General features: G+C 36.1%; 1 protein-coding gene across 1 annotated transcript in view; it reads right to left on the bottom strand.

The window, feature by feature from the left end:
• The window catches only part of LOC150092387 (uncharacterized), a 265602-nt gene that overhangs the window by 105963 nt on the left and 140083 nt on the right, over positions 1–19556 (bottom strand). The window contains exon 7 of the mRNA XM_090415087.1: positions 8700–8884. Coding sequence (XP_090271213.1) covers positions 8700–8884 — 185 coding nt within the window. The remainder of the gene's footprint in view (positions 1–8699; positions 8885–19556) is intronic.

Raw genomic sequence — 19556 nt, 5'->3', positions numbered from 1 at the left:
GTACTTCCTTCAATTCTAATTGCTGACTTACAACTCAAATAAAGACTAAGTATTGCTTGATATAATGCCCCATTGATACCATATAACTGTAGCGTATTGAATAGCTTCTCTCTTGGCACCTTGTCATATGCCTTTTCCAGATCGACAAAACTTAAATACAGATCTTCTTTATATTCCCATGCTTTCTCCACAATTTGTTGTAAAGTGAAGATCTGATCCTGAAAGCCTCTATTTGGCCTGAATCCAGCTTCCTTTTTATATATGGATACTATGAGAACTCTACTCCAATCATCAGGAATTCGTCCCTCTGAACATTCTGAACTATGCAGTGCAGCCACTGTAAGACTTTTATACCACCATTTCAGCATTTCTGGTCGAATATCATCTACTCCTGCTGCCGTTCCACATTTCAAGCCTTTGATGGCTTTTTCTACTTCAAGTATGAATATGTATTCCTGACTGTATGCCTGTTGAGTGTTTTTTACCACTGTGCTATCACTGCTTGTTTCATTTAGCAATTTTTCAAAGTAATTACTCCATACTTCGAGGATATCTTTTTCTCCCCTTTTTCATGTTACCATTATCATCTCTAACTCCTTTTACAGTGCTCTTTCCTTCATTTCTAAGTTACTTCAACAACCTTCAGAATATTTTGCCATCTGATTAATATTTATTTTTAATGTTCTTGCCAAAGTCCTCCCATGACTTTTGTTTAGCTAGTTTTATACAGTGTTTCGTTTTCTTACATTTTTCTCTGTATTCTCTAAGAGCAAAAGCTGACTTATTTGACAGGAACTTTTGATATGCTTTCTTCTTTTCCTTCACTGCCTCTTTCACTTCTTGTGTCCACCATGGAGTCCTGATTTTTTTTATCCTTGCAGACAACCGCATCACATGCCTCTCTCGCTGTGTCAATCAGGGTTTTTTTTTCAAGGCTTGCCACTGAATCTCCAAGTTTTGGTTCCTGTTCTCAAATTCTTTCATTTTTTCTTCAATAATCTTTGTGTATTTTAGTCTACAGTTCACATCTGAGAGCTGCTCAACTTTTATTCACTTTAAAACTTTTTTACATGTTATTCTTTTCAACATGAAATTCAATTTTATTCTGCTCAAGACTAAATAGTGATCACTTCCAATTTAAATCCTCTGTACACTCTGGTGTCCTGCACCAGGGAGGAAACATCGCTATCAACAATAACATAATCAATGAGACTTTTCTTACTCCTTTCCTCTTCTCTCCATGTGAATTTGTGCACATTTTTATGTTGGAACATGGTGTTAGTAATAACCAGTCCATGTTCTTAGCAGAAATCCAACAGGTATTTGCCATATTATTAGCTTTGCTCTTTTCTACAAATTTTCCCAAAATATTTTTGTATGTCTGACAATCATTTCCTACTCTACTATTGAAATCCCCAACAAGGACCAACTTTTCCTGTTTCATTGCGTCAGATGCTTTCTCTAAAGCATAGGTGGCCAACAGCAGGCCTGCAACAGGATAAAAACTATATTAAATTATATGTGTCAATTTAGTTATTAGTTTTGAATGCAGATTTTCTGATTGATATACTAGTTATATTCATTATTTCTGATGACGGAAACAATTTATATTCTCAACACGGAATGACCACCTTCAGGATTTGTTAAGAATATCGTCATCATCGTTGAAAATCGACTTTGATGAACTTGTTGCCGCACATGAACGCCCACAGTGTTCTCATTAAGTTGTGTTACATGTAAAAAAAAACAGTAATATGTAATTAAATTTAATTTAACAACTTATATTTAAATCAATCAATTTGTGCACATTTTACTACTGGGAGAACAAATATATTGTTCTCCCAGTAGTAAAATGATTTAACAAATATAGTAATTCAATACATATAACTATTGCCTTGAAAAAAAAAAAAGCAGTTTATTTTTATTTAATTTCTAACTAAAAGTGTGCGGCCCGTGATGCTACCACTCATCATATATTGGCCCTCATATAGAATGAAGTTCTATATGAGGGCCAATATAGCAAGGCCATGCTTGCTCTAAAGCATCAAAAAATTCCTCCACTTCTACCTTAGTAGAACCATCTGTGGGACCATAGGCACAAATAAGTCATTGTCCAATTCCCCATTCTGATATTTGCCCATATCACTCTACTTGAGACTGCCTGCCATTCAAGAAGATTAGCCTCGTATTTAGTGTTGAATACTATGGCTACTCCTTCTTTTCCTTGATTGTCATTGCCTGAATAGAACATTTTGTATTTATTGCTCAGAAAGATCTCACCAGTTTTTGTCTTTTTTGTTTCAGTCACCCATATTATGTCGATCTGGTACTTATCTAATTCTTCAGCTAGCTCCATTTCTTTGTTATTCAGACTTCTTATGTTGATAGTACCGGTCTTTAACTCTGGTGATGTTGAGTTGGGGAGTGCTTTCAGATTTGTTCCAGTAGCTGACTTTTCGCTGTTCGCCCTGGTTCCCTGGCAAAAACAGGGGGAGGCCTTGTTTAACCAGGTGATGCCCCAGCCAGCATAAAATTTTGTCATGTTGTACTATCATTTTGTATATTGGTTTAAGCCAATAAGAATACAATTTGGTCGGCTAAATCCCAAATTGCCAGCCCATCCTCGTTCGTTCAGTATCCAGGTAGATACCCAACAGGGTGCACCACGAGAAGGTGAGGATTGGACATTAGGTCAGAAGCCCTGGTCAGTTCTCCGTATTCCTTTAAAGGCTATGTGGAGGTCTCCTCTCAGTTATACAGCTTTGACCCTTATGCATAGCATCATACATCTCCGCAAGGAAATGTGCTTTGCATTAGGGGAAAATTCTAAGGAAATTGATCAGAACTTACTCCACCTTTACCATGAGTTGCCTAATGTTGCCCTACGTGCAGCCGCAAACTTGACTTACTTGTCTGTTTGCTTACTTTGGAAAAAGGATTAAAAACCTTTTTTTTTGGGGGGGGGGGGGGGGGGTAAATAGACTCCACTAGATCTACTCACATTGCAATGTAGTAATGCTGCACAACTTTCTTAATGCAGTCGTTTTTTTTTTTGGTCAAGAGCATCCTTCCTTTGCTGATCTTTATGACAATGTACTGCTTCAAGAACACATGATAACTTTCCCCAATTGGAGGTAATAGCTACCTTAGACAGGTCTTCTGGCCCTATAACAAGATCCAACACTCTCATACCATGAGTCTTCTCCATGACATTCTGCTTAAAGTAATTATCTTTCAGTAAGTGTATAAATTCCATTTCCTTCCTGCCATGTGATCTTTTTCCCTTCCAAGCTATGTCTCCAAAGTTGAACTCCCATAATAACTACTCGACTTGCACTCATTGTAATAATGTGTTGATGCATGTTTTTGAAATCATCCGTGGAAACCTCCTCGCCTATAGCAATAACCAATTTTATATTTTGTCCTATTGGTTTTGATTTCACATCAGACTAAATGAAAGAACTGCCATCTGCTGGACTGACTCCTAATCTTGTTGGCTGTAATTCATTTGCTATCATCAGCATTACCCCATCCCTGTTCTGTCTACACTATCCTTCCTGAAAACACTAATTCCATCACACTCTATTCCTGTAACTATGTCATCTGCTGTTACAGGGATAGAGTGCAACCTCACTAATGCCTATAGTGAGGTTGCACTAACCAATGCAAAACCTCTTCTCTGTTATTCTTGATGCTATGCTTCTAGCATCAGTATACAGAAACTGCAGCATCTCCTTGGGCCTCCAACCACCTTTACATCCTGAATTGATTACGCCATTCAATATTGTTGCCTGAGAGAATAGATTCTGCTTTTTTTTTTGTTCACACACACAATCTTCCCTAATTTCTGTAGTTTTCCTAACTTTGCACTTCCACTCTCAATAAAGCTTCTCTAGACACCTAATTCCTAATTCATTTAATGCAGTCCATCAGCATTGTACAAATCTTTCTGTCTATGAAACTTAGGCTATAGGTCCACAAACTCTACATCATTCCTTCTGTAAAACCTGCATATTGAATTATTAGCTATCCTCCTCCTCAGTTTGCCTTGATCATAGCTTGGAAGCAGACTTCACAAACTTCACCCTCTTGCTCTTCTTTTTTTTTTTTTTTTGCTTCTTCCATTAACTCTTTCACATCCTCCCTCATACAATACTTCTCACCTCTCAGGTCAATGGTTCCAGTCAAAACAATCTATTCTTTCACCTTCCCTTTTTGCATTCTTCTAGCATTACTAATAATATTAATTTTCACACCAAGGAAATAAGATTTTGTAGTGCTTTTGTGAAGTACTTCACATATCATAGAATCACCATAAAAATTATCTGCTTATGCTCTCTCTCTCTCACTCATTTATTCTTACAACTTTCCTTTTGGCTTAGGACCTGTTGTTTTTTCTGTTCTCAGTTCGACTGATTTCTTGCTGTTTTTGCAGCCTTACGATCTTGTGCTTTGTCCTGTGAAGGACTGCAAGAATGCTATTTCTTTATTCAAGTCTTCTATGTCCTTCTAAACTTTCACTACTACATTTTCAGTATTATCAGTGATATTTATATTTTCTGGTCTTTTATCAATAATCTCTACTCTACTATCATGTCGTGATGTTATTAGATTCTAATCAAAGCAGAGTGGCCAGTCTGTCAAAAATAGTAAAGACATGAGCAGGGTAGTTGACATTGGTAAGGAGAGAGGTTGTAATGCATTCTTTGTATATAGTAAGAAAGAAGACAGTTTCCTAGGTGGTTTGAAAGAAGTGTATAGATTGAATCTGTGAAGACTATGCTATTTCATTCATTCTTCATTGAAATTCTTTTCATGCTGGATTGTAGTCTGATAGATGGATAATAATTTCAATATAAGTTTATGTTTGTGCCCGTTGTTCTTAGTTTTCGTCTTATAAGACGCACCATCTTGTATTGGACACATCACATATTTCATGTGAAATTTTTTGAAAAAAAAAATTCTTTGCAGTATAAGACACACAAATTATCAAATTTTTTATGAAAATATTAATACATATTATCTGTTTATTAGATAAAAAAACAATTATTCTTAAAAATAATCAGTAAACCATTGCAAAATCTAACATATAATAATAATATATATATATATATATATATATATATATATAAAATATAAACAAAATAATTTTTATAAATTTGATTAATGTTCTTTTCAAATCTTTATTAATCTTCATCTTCACTCTCAAATTTTTTGAACTTGATTCTTCATCAGAAACTGAGTCATCGCTGTCTTGAAATAAGTCATCATCTGTACCATCAAGAGAATTACTAATGCCACACTTTTGAAAAGATTTTATAATAATTTCAGTTTCACTTCATTCCATGAACTCTTTACCCATTTGTACACCTGCAAAATTGTAGCCTTCTTTCTCCTACGTGTAGATGTTTCCTCAAAATTTGGAGATCGCATCCTATAGATCCATTTTTCCCTCATAAATATTTTAAATGGTTTTTTATTGATACATCTAAAAAGGTTGAAGCATAGAGGTGAGTCCTCCTGAGGTTACAGCCACTTTGTGTTAATTTTGCGAAGTTCATTCTTTGGTTTTATGGCATCTAAACTGATCTCATACTAACAAAGCAGGTTTCTGACATAAATTGCCAGGATGTCCAGAACACACCTTCTTTATCCATAACTTCCTCCCTTTCTCATCTATCTGTCCTTTTGGATGAATATGATGGTGTAAAATCCAATACCCAAAGTCTTTCTTTGGGCACTGTTTGTCACCAGAAGTTTTAACATTTTTTTTACCTTTGAAGTCAACAGTCTTGTTTGAGGGCACATCAAAATCAGAGGCATTTCATCCATATTAGCTATCTGTGAAAGTTCAAAACCGTCTTTTTTCTAGCATTTATGATGAATCTATGAAACTCATAATTTTATTTTCGATTTCATCTGTCATTTTTTGTGATATTTTCATTTTTACATGCATACATAAATCATTTCTCTTCATAAATCTAAAGCCATGATGGAGACTCTGTAAAATCAATGATATTTCTTTCTGTAGGCAATAATGTTTCTAAGATTTTTCTGATTGGGGAAAAAGGCAACAAAAATATTTAGTGGTTTTAAAACTTTCGCTATACGTTCATTAATGCCTTGCACATAAGGGAAAGGAATACAAGTTATTTCTTCTGTAAAATCTAGACCTTTCTCAGCTCTCCACAGGACAAGCTTCCACATCTCAATTATCCAGGTGTGTACCAGATTCCATGCTCTTGTGGATTATCTTATTTCAGACAAAGAGGCAGATCTGCTTTTATTTAGCTAGAAGAACACAAATCTTATATTCATTACCCTGAACCTGAACAGTCTGGACTTGTGGAGCATGCTATCAACACGAGACAGAGTTCACTGGAACAAGACAAGAGTCCTTCACAAAAATCGGTTTTTCATGGAACAGCTTTATAAAGAAACACTTTATGTGAAGCTTTACTTCACTCTCCTAACTTAAACAGATCTGATGGTCTATGCCTATCCCCTTAGAGGGAGATAGTACTTTTTAAATCAGCTAATCTTTCCTAACTTTATTTTATTTTATTTTTAATTATGTGTGTTTATTTATTTTATTATTATCTTTTAATAAATTAGGAAATTTAATGACCTTTTTTTAGTTATTTTACATTAGCTACTTAGGTAGCATCTTTTGGAATTGTAAGTTATTATTTGATTAGCTTTGTACTGAAGATGCCTTTGATACTTAGGTGAAAATTATACTAATAAAATAATATTTTATGTGAGTTTATTCTGGTATTATAACTTATTTAAATATGCCTACTCATGGTATTTCCATATTGAAACACAAACCTATCTTCCCTTACCCTGAAGCAATTGGCACACTCACACGAGGCCATAACTTTGCAATAGCACCTAAGAAAAGGAAATAATGATACAAATAGAACAAGGTATCCATAACCTTCCCAACAACATCAGAATGGATGTAGTCAGTGTTCTCACCCAAGCTAAACCACCAGAAAGCAACCTATCAAAAAAGAATTTGAAGCTCTGCAAAAGATGAAAAGCAATAGAATAATTACCAAAGCTGATAAGGGAAATGCCAGTGTCATTTTAAACCAATCAGATTACTCAGGTAAGCTTGCCTCTTTACTTCTGAACACTCCATAGGCCACTTAAATAAAGAGCCAATAGGCTTCACTTCGGCGATGAAGCCTATTGGCTCTTTATTCAAGTTATTTATGGGTGCACCTTTTTGACAACTCGTATAGCAAAGTATATATAAGTTCTCTTCATTATAACCTCAGTATTATCTAGGTCTATCTACTCACTGATGAGACCTCAATAAAGGTCGAAACCTTTATTGAGGTCTCATCTGGGTAGGGTCTGGGTAGTGACCTTCCACCATAACGTATAAAATATCTCCCAGGGGATGTGTTTTATATGATGGGAAATACTAAGGATAATCAGAACTTTACCCACCTTTGCAACGAGTTGCCCTAGTGTTGAACTATGTGCTTTAGCTTATGCTACAATCTGCCGAAACTTTTATAGTTTGCTATATTCGGCATGAAACTCTTTGATTCCTATCTTTGAGTTTCTTATTCGGCTTTGAAATAATGTGGGATTTAATATCCCCTTAATTTAAAAAAGGGAGCCTGTGTAGCTCAGTGGATGTAGCGTTTGCACACCACGGCGCTTAACCGCACGAAGGAAGACCTCTTGGTTTAATCTAGTCGGCGACTAGAAGAAAAATTTTCAAGCCTTTTTTCGACTGGTTTTCCCGAGTTAGTCGATCTCCGGCATGGGCAAGGGGGTTTTTTCTCCCGTAAACTCGGGTTTTTCGTCCCGTAAACTCAAGAATGGCCATAGAACCTACATTATTTCAGACATTAAATATGAGTGTTAGGGATTATGAGATGGCAGCACTTGTTGAGTCGTCTCTCTTCACTGCATGCCACTTAATTAGTGATAGCCTTGGGCCAGCTATCTCTGATGGGTACCAGTAGAGATTGAACTGCCCACTCAGTCTCCAAACGTTAGATAGGGCTAAAATCGGCCCCGCCTACTCCCTATATATGGGAATAAAAAGGTGTTAGCTGATTTTTGATTGATTTTTAATTAAAAAAAACAACAACTCCATAGGCGCCTTAAAAAGGTTATCTCTTGGGCTGTGGAAGTTACAAACAGACTAAAAACCTTATAACTCTAGATTTTGATTATGAATATGATTTTGCCTTCCTCACTAAGCTGGTCAACACTTCTTGCTTGTATTGGTATTGAGTGTACCGATTACTTTGTCCATTATATATCCAACTAACATGTCTTTTTCATGCATCCAGCTTAATGATGCTACTTATCCATCTGTATCTCACCTGATTTATCCTCCTGGAGCTGAATATCAATCTCATATTGCTTTAGTTGACACATTTCCTTGTACATTTCCCGCAACATATATGAACAAATATAGAAGCTCACTACATTGAACTCCTAGGAATAAGAGAAATTTTATAATGCAAGGTTTGTTATAGTGAATGATCTTCTACAGAAGAAGAATAAATTTGAGGAGAAAAGTGTAGCTGAAAAAACAAACATTCTCCAGACAGCTCCATTATGTTTCTTGTAAGAAACATAATGGAGCGGAGCTGTCAATTTCTGGTAATAATTGGCTATTTCACTAAAAATAATCAAAATCTTTAAGGATAATTAACATATCATACCCCAAACATCAGATTTGGTGGAGAATTTGTTATATGCTAAACCCTCAGGAGCAGTCCACTTAATTGGGAACTTGGCACCAGCATGAGCAGTGTAAGTATCATCTCTCATAAGTCGAGCTAATCCAAAGTCAGCAACTTTAACAAGATGATTTTCACCAACAAGACAATTCCTTGCTGCCAGATCTCTGTGACATTTAAGACAAAAAAATATTTAGCTTTATAAAAAGTGACAGTGCAGGTGAACAAAATATAAACATTAAAAGATCAAAATTTGTAAATTAATAATATTTTAATGAGAATCAATTGATAAATATAAAAGGATTTTAAGTTAATTTTTCAAAATACACTAAAAATGCAGAAATAATGATTTCCAAGTTCTCATATTAATGAGTTTAAGCAGATTCAGAATGAACTTGACTTTAAGCCAATTTGTAATGATTCCACTATTAAAAGCTCTGTAGTGTTTGCTAACCAATTTTAAACATATTGCTTATCAAGCAATGTGTTTAAAATTGGTAACAAACAATAGGCAATAAGAACATGCTTTTAGTGCTAATATATTCATGCTTACAAATTACAAGAATAATAGATATATTTAATGAATCTCATACCTTTTACAATAATAATACCATTGTACACTGTCAGGTGGCATATGGTGGTAGGACGTGTTTGGAGAGTTCCAAAATATAAATCATTTAGTTTTAAAAAAATGTCAATATTAGTTAAAATTTGTGTTAGAATTAGACTGTATTGTGGTGTTAATTAGATTTAAGTTAAAAGTTTTGTTTCCAATAGTCAATATAGTCTTTTTGAACAGCAAGTTACGTAGCATAGCGCAATGCACTGATGTGAAGCAGAACAAGGGCATCCAAATCATCATTGTTTAAAGAATTTAATCAAAGGGACTTCGTACAGTAGAACATCTATGAGATGTATGCATTAAGGCAAATGAAAAAGTGTGTGTGTCAGGTCGCCAGATTGAAATGTTGGATGGAACTGAGTATATGTGTAAAAACGTATGTGATGTAATGGCAAATAGGATTGAAAGAGAAGTTAAAAGTGACACGACTGAGTGAGAGAGAGAGTAAACATATTGATCGAAAGAATAGTAGTATGACAGATGTAAAGAATGAAGGATTGGCTGTAATGAAGGAGATAGCTCGGTTACACAGAGTGCTACACAGGACAAAGCAGTAGCTGCAACAAATACAGAAATGCCTAGTGAATGGGTCAGCTGATATCAGAAAGAAGTGCGAGGAAAGAGAAATGAGTGCTTGACAGAGAGAGAGAGAGAAGGAAAAATCAAGGAGCAAGTCTTGTATGGGGATTCTATCATAAGAGGTGTAACTGGCAAGAGGTTGACAAGATCGTGCTTTCTGGGTGCAAAATTAACGATGTTAGTGAAGCTAATTAAAACACAAAAAGGTAAAGTGAAAGAAGAAAAGTATGGCATGAGAGAGGACATGAAAGATTTACTGGAAGTAGCAAAAGAAAAGAGTGAGAGAATTAAGACAGTCAGTCTATTGCCATGATATATAGAGATGAGGAGGATCATAATAGCAAATCACTAGATGCATAGGTTATGCAGGAGGAGTGGTGTGGAGTTTGTGGATGTGTAGAGTGAATTTGACTGCGAAAGGACTTAGACAAGAAGGATAATTTATATCTGAATGGATTTGGTGTTCAGGGTCTGGAAAAAGTGTTGTTGAATGAAGTGAAAGCAGATGTGCAAAATCAGGGAAACTAAAGCTTTTGGGAGAGCTATTGAGTGGAGATATGTAGACATTAGTGAGGCAGTTGAGTCTAAGAAGGTGTATAAAATACCTAAGTTAGTACCGCTGGTAACAAACCAGAATGGGATAGTTAGTATAAAGCATTAGGATAGCAATGGGCAAAAGGAGCTTTTGCACTTTATGTACACTAATGCCAGGAGCATTTGAAACAAGGAAGAGGAATTTTTGACATTAGTTAGTTCGTCCTGGCCAAAGGTTACTGGCATTAGTGAGACATGGCTGGCAGAAGATGACAGAGTTAGTGGGATAGAACGTGAAAGATATAGTGTGTTGAGGGAGGAAAGAGAGAAAAGAATGCAGGGAGGAGTGCTATTGATGATAGCCAATTAACTGCAACCAAAGAGAGTAGAAGTTCAACTGCAAGCCAGTGAAGATAGAGGCCAACAGAACAAGATATTCAGTTGGATGCTGCTATAAACCAGGGTATGGAAAAGATGATGGGGATAGTATGCATCGGCAAATAGGCTCAATAAGTGAAGGATGGGTAATTATTATAAGAATTTCAACTATGGGAATATAGATTGGAAGGAAGAGACGACACACGAGAACAAGGAAATGGAATTTATGCAGTTACTAAGGAATAATTGCCTGAGACAGCATGTGATGGAATATACTAGGGTTCCGAGAGTATTCGTTCTAGTAATTGCATCTGATAATCTGTCAATGAACAACATGACTAAGTTGATTATATGGTCATGACCTGGGAGGTGGCTAAATGTGTGAAATTTTCAGTTAAATGAAATTATTAGGGGGGGGGGCTGGTAAGAATGATAAGCTTAGGAGATTTCTTGGATCAGTGCCATGGTTTGTGAAACTGCAAAGGCTGGAGGTTGATAGTGCATGGGAAGGGATAAAGGAGTGTTTGAGGGAAGTAATGACAGACTGCATGCCTAGAGTCAGGAGAGTAAATCAAGTGGGAGTTAAATGGATAAATATCATCATTAAGTTATAGCTGGAAAAAAAAAAAAAAAAAAAGAAAGAAAAAATTGAGGAGAGAATTCAAGGAGAAAGGTGACCAGCAGGCACATGGCAGTACAAAGCACAGGACAGAAGGGTAACCAGTGTGGCAAGAAAGGCAAAAGCAGAGTATGAAAGAAATTAGCAGTGCAGGCCAAAGATAATCCCAAACATTCTTTTGATATGCTGCAAATAAAAGGAAAAATGGTCGTTGCAGAATGATTTTAATGAATGATGATGGTAGGGAGGTAAACTAATCAGTCAAAATAGCAGAATTACTAGGTGAACACTTTGCAAGAGTATATCATCCAAGTGGTGATATTGCAGGAATGAAAGAGGCAAAGGCTTACATGGGAACTAAGGTAAATGAAATGGAGGTATAGCATATTACAGAACTTTAATGTGAATACAGCCATGGGATTAGATGGTATACCAGCTTGAGTTTTATGTGAAGGTGCCAGGGAATTGCCAGAGTGCCCTTGACCACACTGTTTAATCTAAGTCTCATCTCTATATTAGTTAAGAGGGGTGGAAAGAGGGGGAAAATAGTTCCATTGTACAAAAGAGGCTCCAAATCTGATGCAGCAAATTACTGACCGATCAGCATATCAGAAGTTTTTGTAAAGGTACTGGAGAAGTGGGTCAAGAGCAAAATACAAAAATGGATAGATGGAAATAGGATACTGTATGGGGGACAACATGGTTTTGTGAAGGATAAGTTATGCCTCAGTAACTTGCTCATGTTTAATAATACAGTGACAGCTGAGCTGGATAAAGGTATGGGTTTACAGTGATGCTGCTTGACTTTGCAAAAGCCTTTGACAGGATATCACATAGAATTCTAATCAATAAACTGCCGCACATGTGGATGGATACAGGGTTGGTGAGACAAAATTAATAGAACTGTATAATTTCGTATATATTAATTTATATTTATAAATTACATAATTTATTTATAATTACATACTTTTGTAATACCTATGCATTAAGTTCAACTGACTGTCACAGCTACCAAACTTTGCTTTACAGAAACCTACTTGCTGCTGCTATAGTATTACAGTTAATGCCATCTGCAAAGTTTGTATGCATGAACTGTGTACCTCTGGCTCATTGGTCTTTGTCTGAGATATGAAAATCAAGTGTATGGGAGAAAAAGCCTTGCCTGTATGAGATGGCTAATTGTCAATTGAAAAGTCCTTATAAATATTCTTTGCAACCTGATGAGATTTGAACCCGGGTCTTTCAAACCCAAAGAGCAGTATCATTAATGCTAAAGCAGCATACAGGACCTCTCTGTCTACATCTATCTATCTAGGGTTTTTTTATTTATTTTTATTTTTTATTTTTTATTTGACTGACATGAAGTCACAAAAACTATAGCAGATTAATAATGTTTGTGGGCAAGAGAATAAGAATAAAATAGGATTCTGATCACGTTTTGTTTGAACAATGATTTTGGAGAAAAGTTGAGGTAGGATAGTGGCCAATTCAGCAGCACACTGTCTGTCAAAGTATCTGTAGAAGAGACACAAGACAGAAACTGAATGTCTGTGAGAGGGGGATCATTAAACTGGACTGCTCTTCTGGATAGAACTGAGCGATCTTAGAGAGGATTTCTGGTGCACCATCCCAAATATGAGAGAAATATTCCATGGTTGGGCAGATTTGGGATTTGTACAGAGATAGCAGCTGGACTTGTCTGAAAAAGTACACCAAGTTTTTTTGTGGCTACAGAAGCTATAGTTGAAATGTGTTTGTTCCAGGAAAGGTCAGTCCAAGAAGGGAAATCTGATCATGTTTGAATATCTGGGTATTAGTGAAAGCATGGGGATGGATGAGAGCACTTTCTTGTCAGAGAAGAGGACAGAGTTTTGAAATGTACAAGGTTGTCTCTGCCCCACTGACACATAGCTAGGAGATCAGAGTTCAGGCCATTGTTCATGATGGATTTTGAGGATTCTTATACTAAGTTTGTCAAATGAAAAGGAGGAATGGAGTGTATTGTCATTAGCAAAGATATGGATAGAACTGGAAGTTTGTGAGAGCAGGTCATTTATATACAAGAGGGAGAGTGAGTGAAAGAATAGAACACTGGTTTGCTCCTGCATTGGTTGTGAAATATGAGGAGAGGAAACTGTTCACAATGACATGCAGTGAGCAACCAGTGAGAAAGCTGGTGATCCAGTTGCAGAGCATGGAAGACCATAGGATGGCAGCTTGTTAAGTAGGCCCCCATGCCAAACCAATCAAATGCTTTTGAAATGTCGAGAGCAACCACGAGTTTGTACACACACATCAGGAATGTATATTCCAGGTGTGCTAGGTGTAAAGTGCACACCAATGGAATAGCAATATCACTGATATTATATTTTTGCTGTATTCCTGTTTAAGACTCCCCTAATTATTTCCTGGCTTTTGCTAAAATTAAACACAATATACTCGTGTTTCATAAAGCGGACACTTTTCAACATGTAAACATTGCATCACATTCATGTTAATAGCCCAGGTGTTCAGTCACAAATACAGACACAAATACACCTTTGAGCCTTTTGAACAAATGTACAGATGTTGCAGCAGGGCAAATTCTTAGTGTTGCAGTGGTTTTAAACCACCCAGAAGGTGAGACAGAGCATGCGCTGAAAAAAACAGCACCCAGAAATCAGTAGTTATGATTGGTTATTCTGTCAACCAGTCTAATTGAATGTTGTCATGAGTTGCTGTTTTTGTTTCATCTGTTTTGCGTGTAAACTGGCATGTTTAGGACACTGATATAAACAAGTTTTTAATATATAATTTTCTTTAAATAATTTATAACTTTTTTGCCCATGTTTACTATAGGAAACAGTGTTGACAATCTACTGAATGTCCTGTTTTCTGACAGAGTTTTTGCAGATTGTATGAGTGTAGTCAAAGGAGGTAAGCATCGTCCTCCACTTCCAAATTTACTATTATATTTACACCTTTCAGTAATTAAAAAATACTGGCCAAATATAGCATTCTCCTTCATTACTGTTTTCTAATATATCTTAAAAGAAACACATCGTCCCCCACTCTATGCAGATTTGGTTACAATTAACTGATAAAATTAAACTACTCAAAGTTATCCTACAATGAAATGCATTGGGCCAATTAAGATGAGTGCTGATATGGTACACACTCTTAAAACATTTGTACATCGATAAAAATGCAATCATACAGTCAAACTGATGTGAATTTTGTAGCGGGGGGGGTTTGCAAAAGCCACGCAACAGCACACCCAGCCTAAATGGGCATGCAGTGCTATTGATGTGTGTGTGTGTGTTTCATATGCTACAATTGAACTCATTATGTTTGGTCTCTCAGACGTGAACTGTAGACTAAAATACACAAAGATTATTGAAGAAAAAATGAAAGAGTTTGAGAACAGCAACCAAACCTTGGAGATTCAGTGGCAGGTTTTGAAGAAAACCCTGGTTGATTCAGCCAGACAGGCATGTGGTGAGGTTGTCTGCAAGGATAGAAAAATCAGAACTCCATGGTGGACACAGGAAGTTAAAGAGGCAGTTAAGGAAAAGAAGAAAGCATATCAAAAGTTCCTGGCAAATAAGTCAGCTTATGCTCTTAGAGAATACAGAGACAAATGTAAGAAAGCAAAACACTGTGTATAACTAGCTAATCGAAAGTCATGGGAGGACTTTGTCAAGAACATAGAAAATAAATATCAAGAAGGTGGCAAAATATTCAAGGGGTTGTTGAAGTAGCTCAGAAATGAAGGAAAGAGCACTGTAAAAGGAGTTAGAGATGATAAAGGTGACATGAAAATAGGGGAAAAAGATATCCTTGAAGTATGGAGTAATTACTCCGAAAAATTGCTAAATGAAACAAGCAATGACAGCACAGTGGTAAAAAAACACTCACCAGGCATACAGCCAGGAATATATATCCATACTTGAAGTAGAAAAAGCCATTAAAAGCTTGAAATGTGGAAAGGCAGCAGGAATAGATGATATTCGACCAGAAATGCTGAAGTATGGTGGTATAAAAGTCTTAAAGTGGCTGCACTGCAGTTCAGAAAGCCTGGACAGAGGGACGAATTCCCGATGATTGGACTAGAGCTCTCATAGTACCCATATATAAAAAGAAAAATAAAACTGAATGTGAGAATTACAGAGATATTTCCCTACTGAGTGTTCCTGGCAAGATCTATGCAAGTATACTTGAGAAGAATTGTGGAAGAAAAGCTTGATGAAGAACAAGCGGGATTCAGGCCAAATAGAGGCTGTCAGGATCAGATTTTCACTTTATGACAAATAGTTGAGAAAGCATGGGAATATAACAAAGATCTGTATTTAAGTTTTGTCGATCTGGAAAAGGCATGTGACAAGGTGCCAAGAGAGAAGCTATTCAATACGCTACAGTTATATGGTGTCAATGGGGCATTATATCAAGCAATACTTAGTCTGTATTTGAGTTGTAAGTCGGCAGTCAGAATTGAAGGAAGTACACGAAGATGGTTTAATGTTAAATCTGGTGTGAGACAAGGATGTACATTATCCCCTCTGTTATTATCTATATGAATCATATTAAACATAATAACAAAACTGGAGATGTTAATGTCAGCTCTTTGCTTTATGCAGACGATGTTATACTTCTAAATAAATCCACTACAAGTTAGGATGATTCCCTGACTAAATTGAATAACTGTTGTAATAGATATGGTATGAAGGTCAGCATTAAAAAGACAAAGACAATGAAAATAGGTAGAATTGTTGAAAATGTCAACTATGTTGTGAACGGGGAACCTGTTGAACAAGTAAAACGTTTCAGCTACTTAGGCACGATTTTTACTGATGATGGTAAATTAAATATGGAAATAGACAAAAGAATCAACAAAGCTGGTATGGTAGGAAGTCAATCATATGGAATAAGAGAGAAATTAGTCGGAACACTAAATTAGCTGTATATAAGACAGTGTTCAAACCAGTTTTAACTTATGGATCTGAGAGCTGGGTCAGAAGTAAAACACTTGACCAAAGACTAGAGACTGCAGATATGAGAGTCCTGAGAAAGATTAGAGGTGTGAACAGATGGCATCAATGGCAATATCATATTAAAAATGAGGATATTAGGAAAGAACTTGACATTGTTGGCATCTAGAAATGCGTTAGCAGAGCTAATCTCAGGTGGTATGGTCACTTAAACAGAATGGGTGAGGAAAGATTAGCAAAAGAAGTGTTCTCTGCCAGGAAAACGACCCAGAGGAAGGCCAAGATATAGGTGGATTGATACGGTACAATGTGCCTTAGACGATAGAAATATAAGCTCTGATAATGATAATATTGGAGTCTTGACAAGTAGCAGACTGATTTGGAGGAAAATTGTAGATAGGAAGTTAGTAATGATGTAAATTTTTCATGTAGTACTATCATATCCTGTACACCCCTTGAGGGTACATGTCAGGAATTTGATGACGATGATGATGATGATGTTTAGTAATAATGAATTACTTTATTCTCTGGCACACAACATGGAGTGGGATCCAGATGATAGTCATTGTTATATGAGATTTCTTCTAACTATGCCAGCCTGGTTGTTTATATTGTTAACATGCCCACTTTCCAATCAATACACTGTGAGTTAGAAATCCTCCGTGGACATGAATGTTTGTAATTGTCTCTAAGTGAGAGATGAAATTCACTGCCCAATGCAACCATCTTACTTAGTGAAGGCATGAAGTGGCTTGACAAAATTTCATATTTGGTCTCTACATACGAATTTCATGACTAGATAAAAATAAAGAAAAAATACAAACCTATGGTACGTTGGTACTCATGGTACTAACGTACCATAGGTTTGCAACTTTCACATATGGAATACATGCAAATGTTTACTTTCTTCCATTTTACATACACCAACATAAGATGTACAATGAAATATTTTTCCATTTTCATAATTTATATTGATATATATATATATATATATATACTCCCACACACAAATAAACTAGGAGTTTTAACTTAATAGTAACAGTTATTACTATTTATGACATGTTTGCATTCTCAGCGTATATTGTCTGTTTTGCTGAAGAAATTTCTGCGAGAAAAACAATGTATAACAATCCATGTCAATTTACATACTTGACAATTGTTGTAACGATTTCTTCTCTTATATTGTAGAACGGTTGTATTTTTTTTTTCAATCTTTTCTACCTAAACCTCCTTCTATATTAACCTTATCGGCTGCGCTATTTATGTTGTAACCTTTTCTTCCTTATTATAAATATCCTACTGCTGCGCCATTTATGTTGTGTCGCTTCCTCTTATTCACACTTATTTTAAACCTTTGTTGCTTTATCTCTGTAATACGCTATCGGGTAGCACGTGGTACCTCTGAGGGACAATGGATTTTCCTCGAGATCGAGACAGTACCAGAGTATCAGAGCGTCTAAGATTTACCTCTCGTAAAACGCCAAGAAATTTATTTGTTTTGCTGCGCCACTTAGCGCTATTAGATTATTAAACATAAACAACCAAGAGGTAATCTCTGGACAGTACTTAATGATACCTATCAACTCTGCAGACGTGGCCAAAATATACCCTTTTTAATATCTCTTTTAATATCCTGCATAGGTTCGCATTAATATTTTATAAGCGGTGCATCGGATTCCAGAAATTACAGAAACTCTTTGTTAGAATCAAAAGCAAGGTTTATTATATTCAAAAGTTGATACACATAATAACACTAAATCAAATCCCATCTTAAGGGAGTTTCAGACAAGGTATATAAAATTCAAACACTACTATTACACTTATAAACTATTATACAGTAGCTTCCTAAAGTATGAATTATATTAACCTTCGCTAATGCATTAGACATGTACTATTATCACAATCAATCTAAAACTCCGTAGCTCTGTCAGACTACACAAGATAACATTCATACCTTTCACAATCTCTTTATATTATGCCAATTCTTTACTCTAAACATATCCTTAATTTTATTCAATATAATGGCAAACTTTAACACAACGACAGATAATAAACATAAATTCAATATCCTTCTAAAGTCCTAGCAATACAACCTTATCCTATATCATTAATGTTCCCTTTTATAACATGTTAACGTGGCACAAATCTTTCATTCATATTGAGTGAAACACAAACAAAGTCTACTTATCTTCCTTTATGGCTCTTTATGGCATCATAAGTTCACAGGAAACTGGCCTTCTGTGGACAGCCGGACTTTTCCGCGGAGATACTGTCGCCGAAACCCGCGACTGCCGGTACCGGGCACTGGCACCCTTCCTCCACTACAAGAGGGGAACACACCAGAGATCCAGGAGAAAAAAAGCTTTGCTACAGGGTCGCATGACCCTTATATTACCCTCCTCTTTCTCGGCGTTTCTCGCCCCTTTCGATGTCCAGCGAACTACTACGTCACGGCGTCCATCGTCTCCGCCGCTAATCGCACGTACAATGACGTCATTGTTTACTCGGGGCGATCCGCTCCCTCGCGTAACCTTTGGACTTGACTCCCCTCAACCGTTGAATTTGTGCTTACATTTTATAATTCTTTTGCACAGGTTAATTTCTAAAGCTCTGGTAATGTCTTACATTTTCAATACTAAATTAACCACATTCGCGAATGGCACACAATACATACTTATTTAACCTTTTCATAACAGAACACACTTGACACATATATACACATTACTTATTTTACACTTAGAGGCAATTTACTGTATTTATCTCATTCTTTTGTTTGGAAAAGCATGTTAGACTGTGATAAGATAGGAATACATAATTTTCCACTATATCACAATCTAACAACAATACCTTGATCTCTCTCTAATTCTATTATTTTTAATTGTATCCCCCCCCTTTTTTTTTCCTTTTGGGCCACATGCAACCTGTCTTCCTGTTCTGTAGTAATTGCCCATGTCTTGTTTCCATAGGTAAACAATGGAATAATGGACATGGAGATAAATCTCTTAACAGATAATCTTTATGCAACCAGAATGCTTCATTTCCTAGTGCGATTCTTCTATTTATTTCTTTACCTTGTTTTCTTTGTACTTCATAACTAACTGTCACAGGCAGATATAGTCAATCCACAATTTCATTATGAT

The sequence above is a fragment of the Typopeltis vanoorti genome, chromosome 26, assembly GCF_054136105.1.
Source record: "Typopeltis vanoorti isolate ZY-2024b chromosome 26, IOZ_Tvanoo_1.0, whole genome shotgun sequence".
NCBI classification, from domain to species: domain Eukaryota; kingdom Metazoa; phylum Arthropoda; class Arachnida; order Uropygi; family Thelyphonidae; genus Typopeltis; species Typopeltis vanoorti.
Note: the sequence above shows the minus strand (reverse complement) of the source record. Positions and strands in the feature narration are given on the sequence as shown.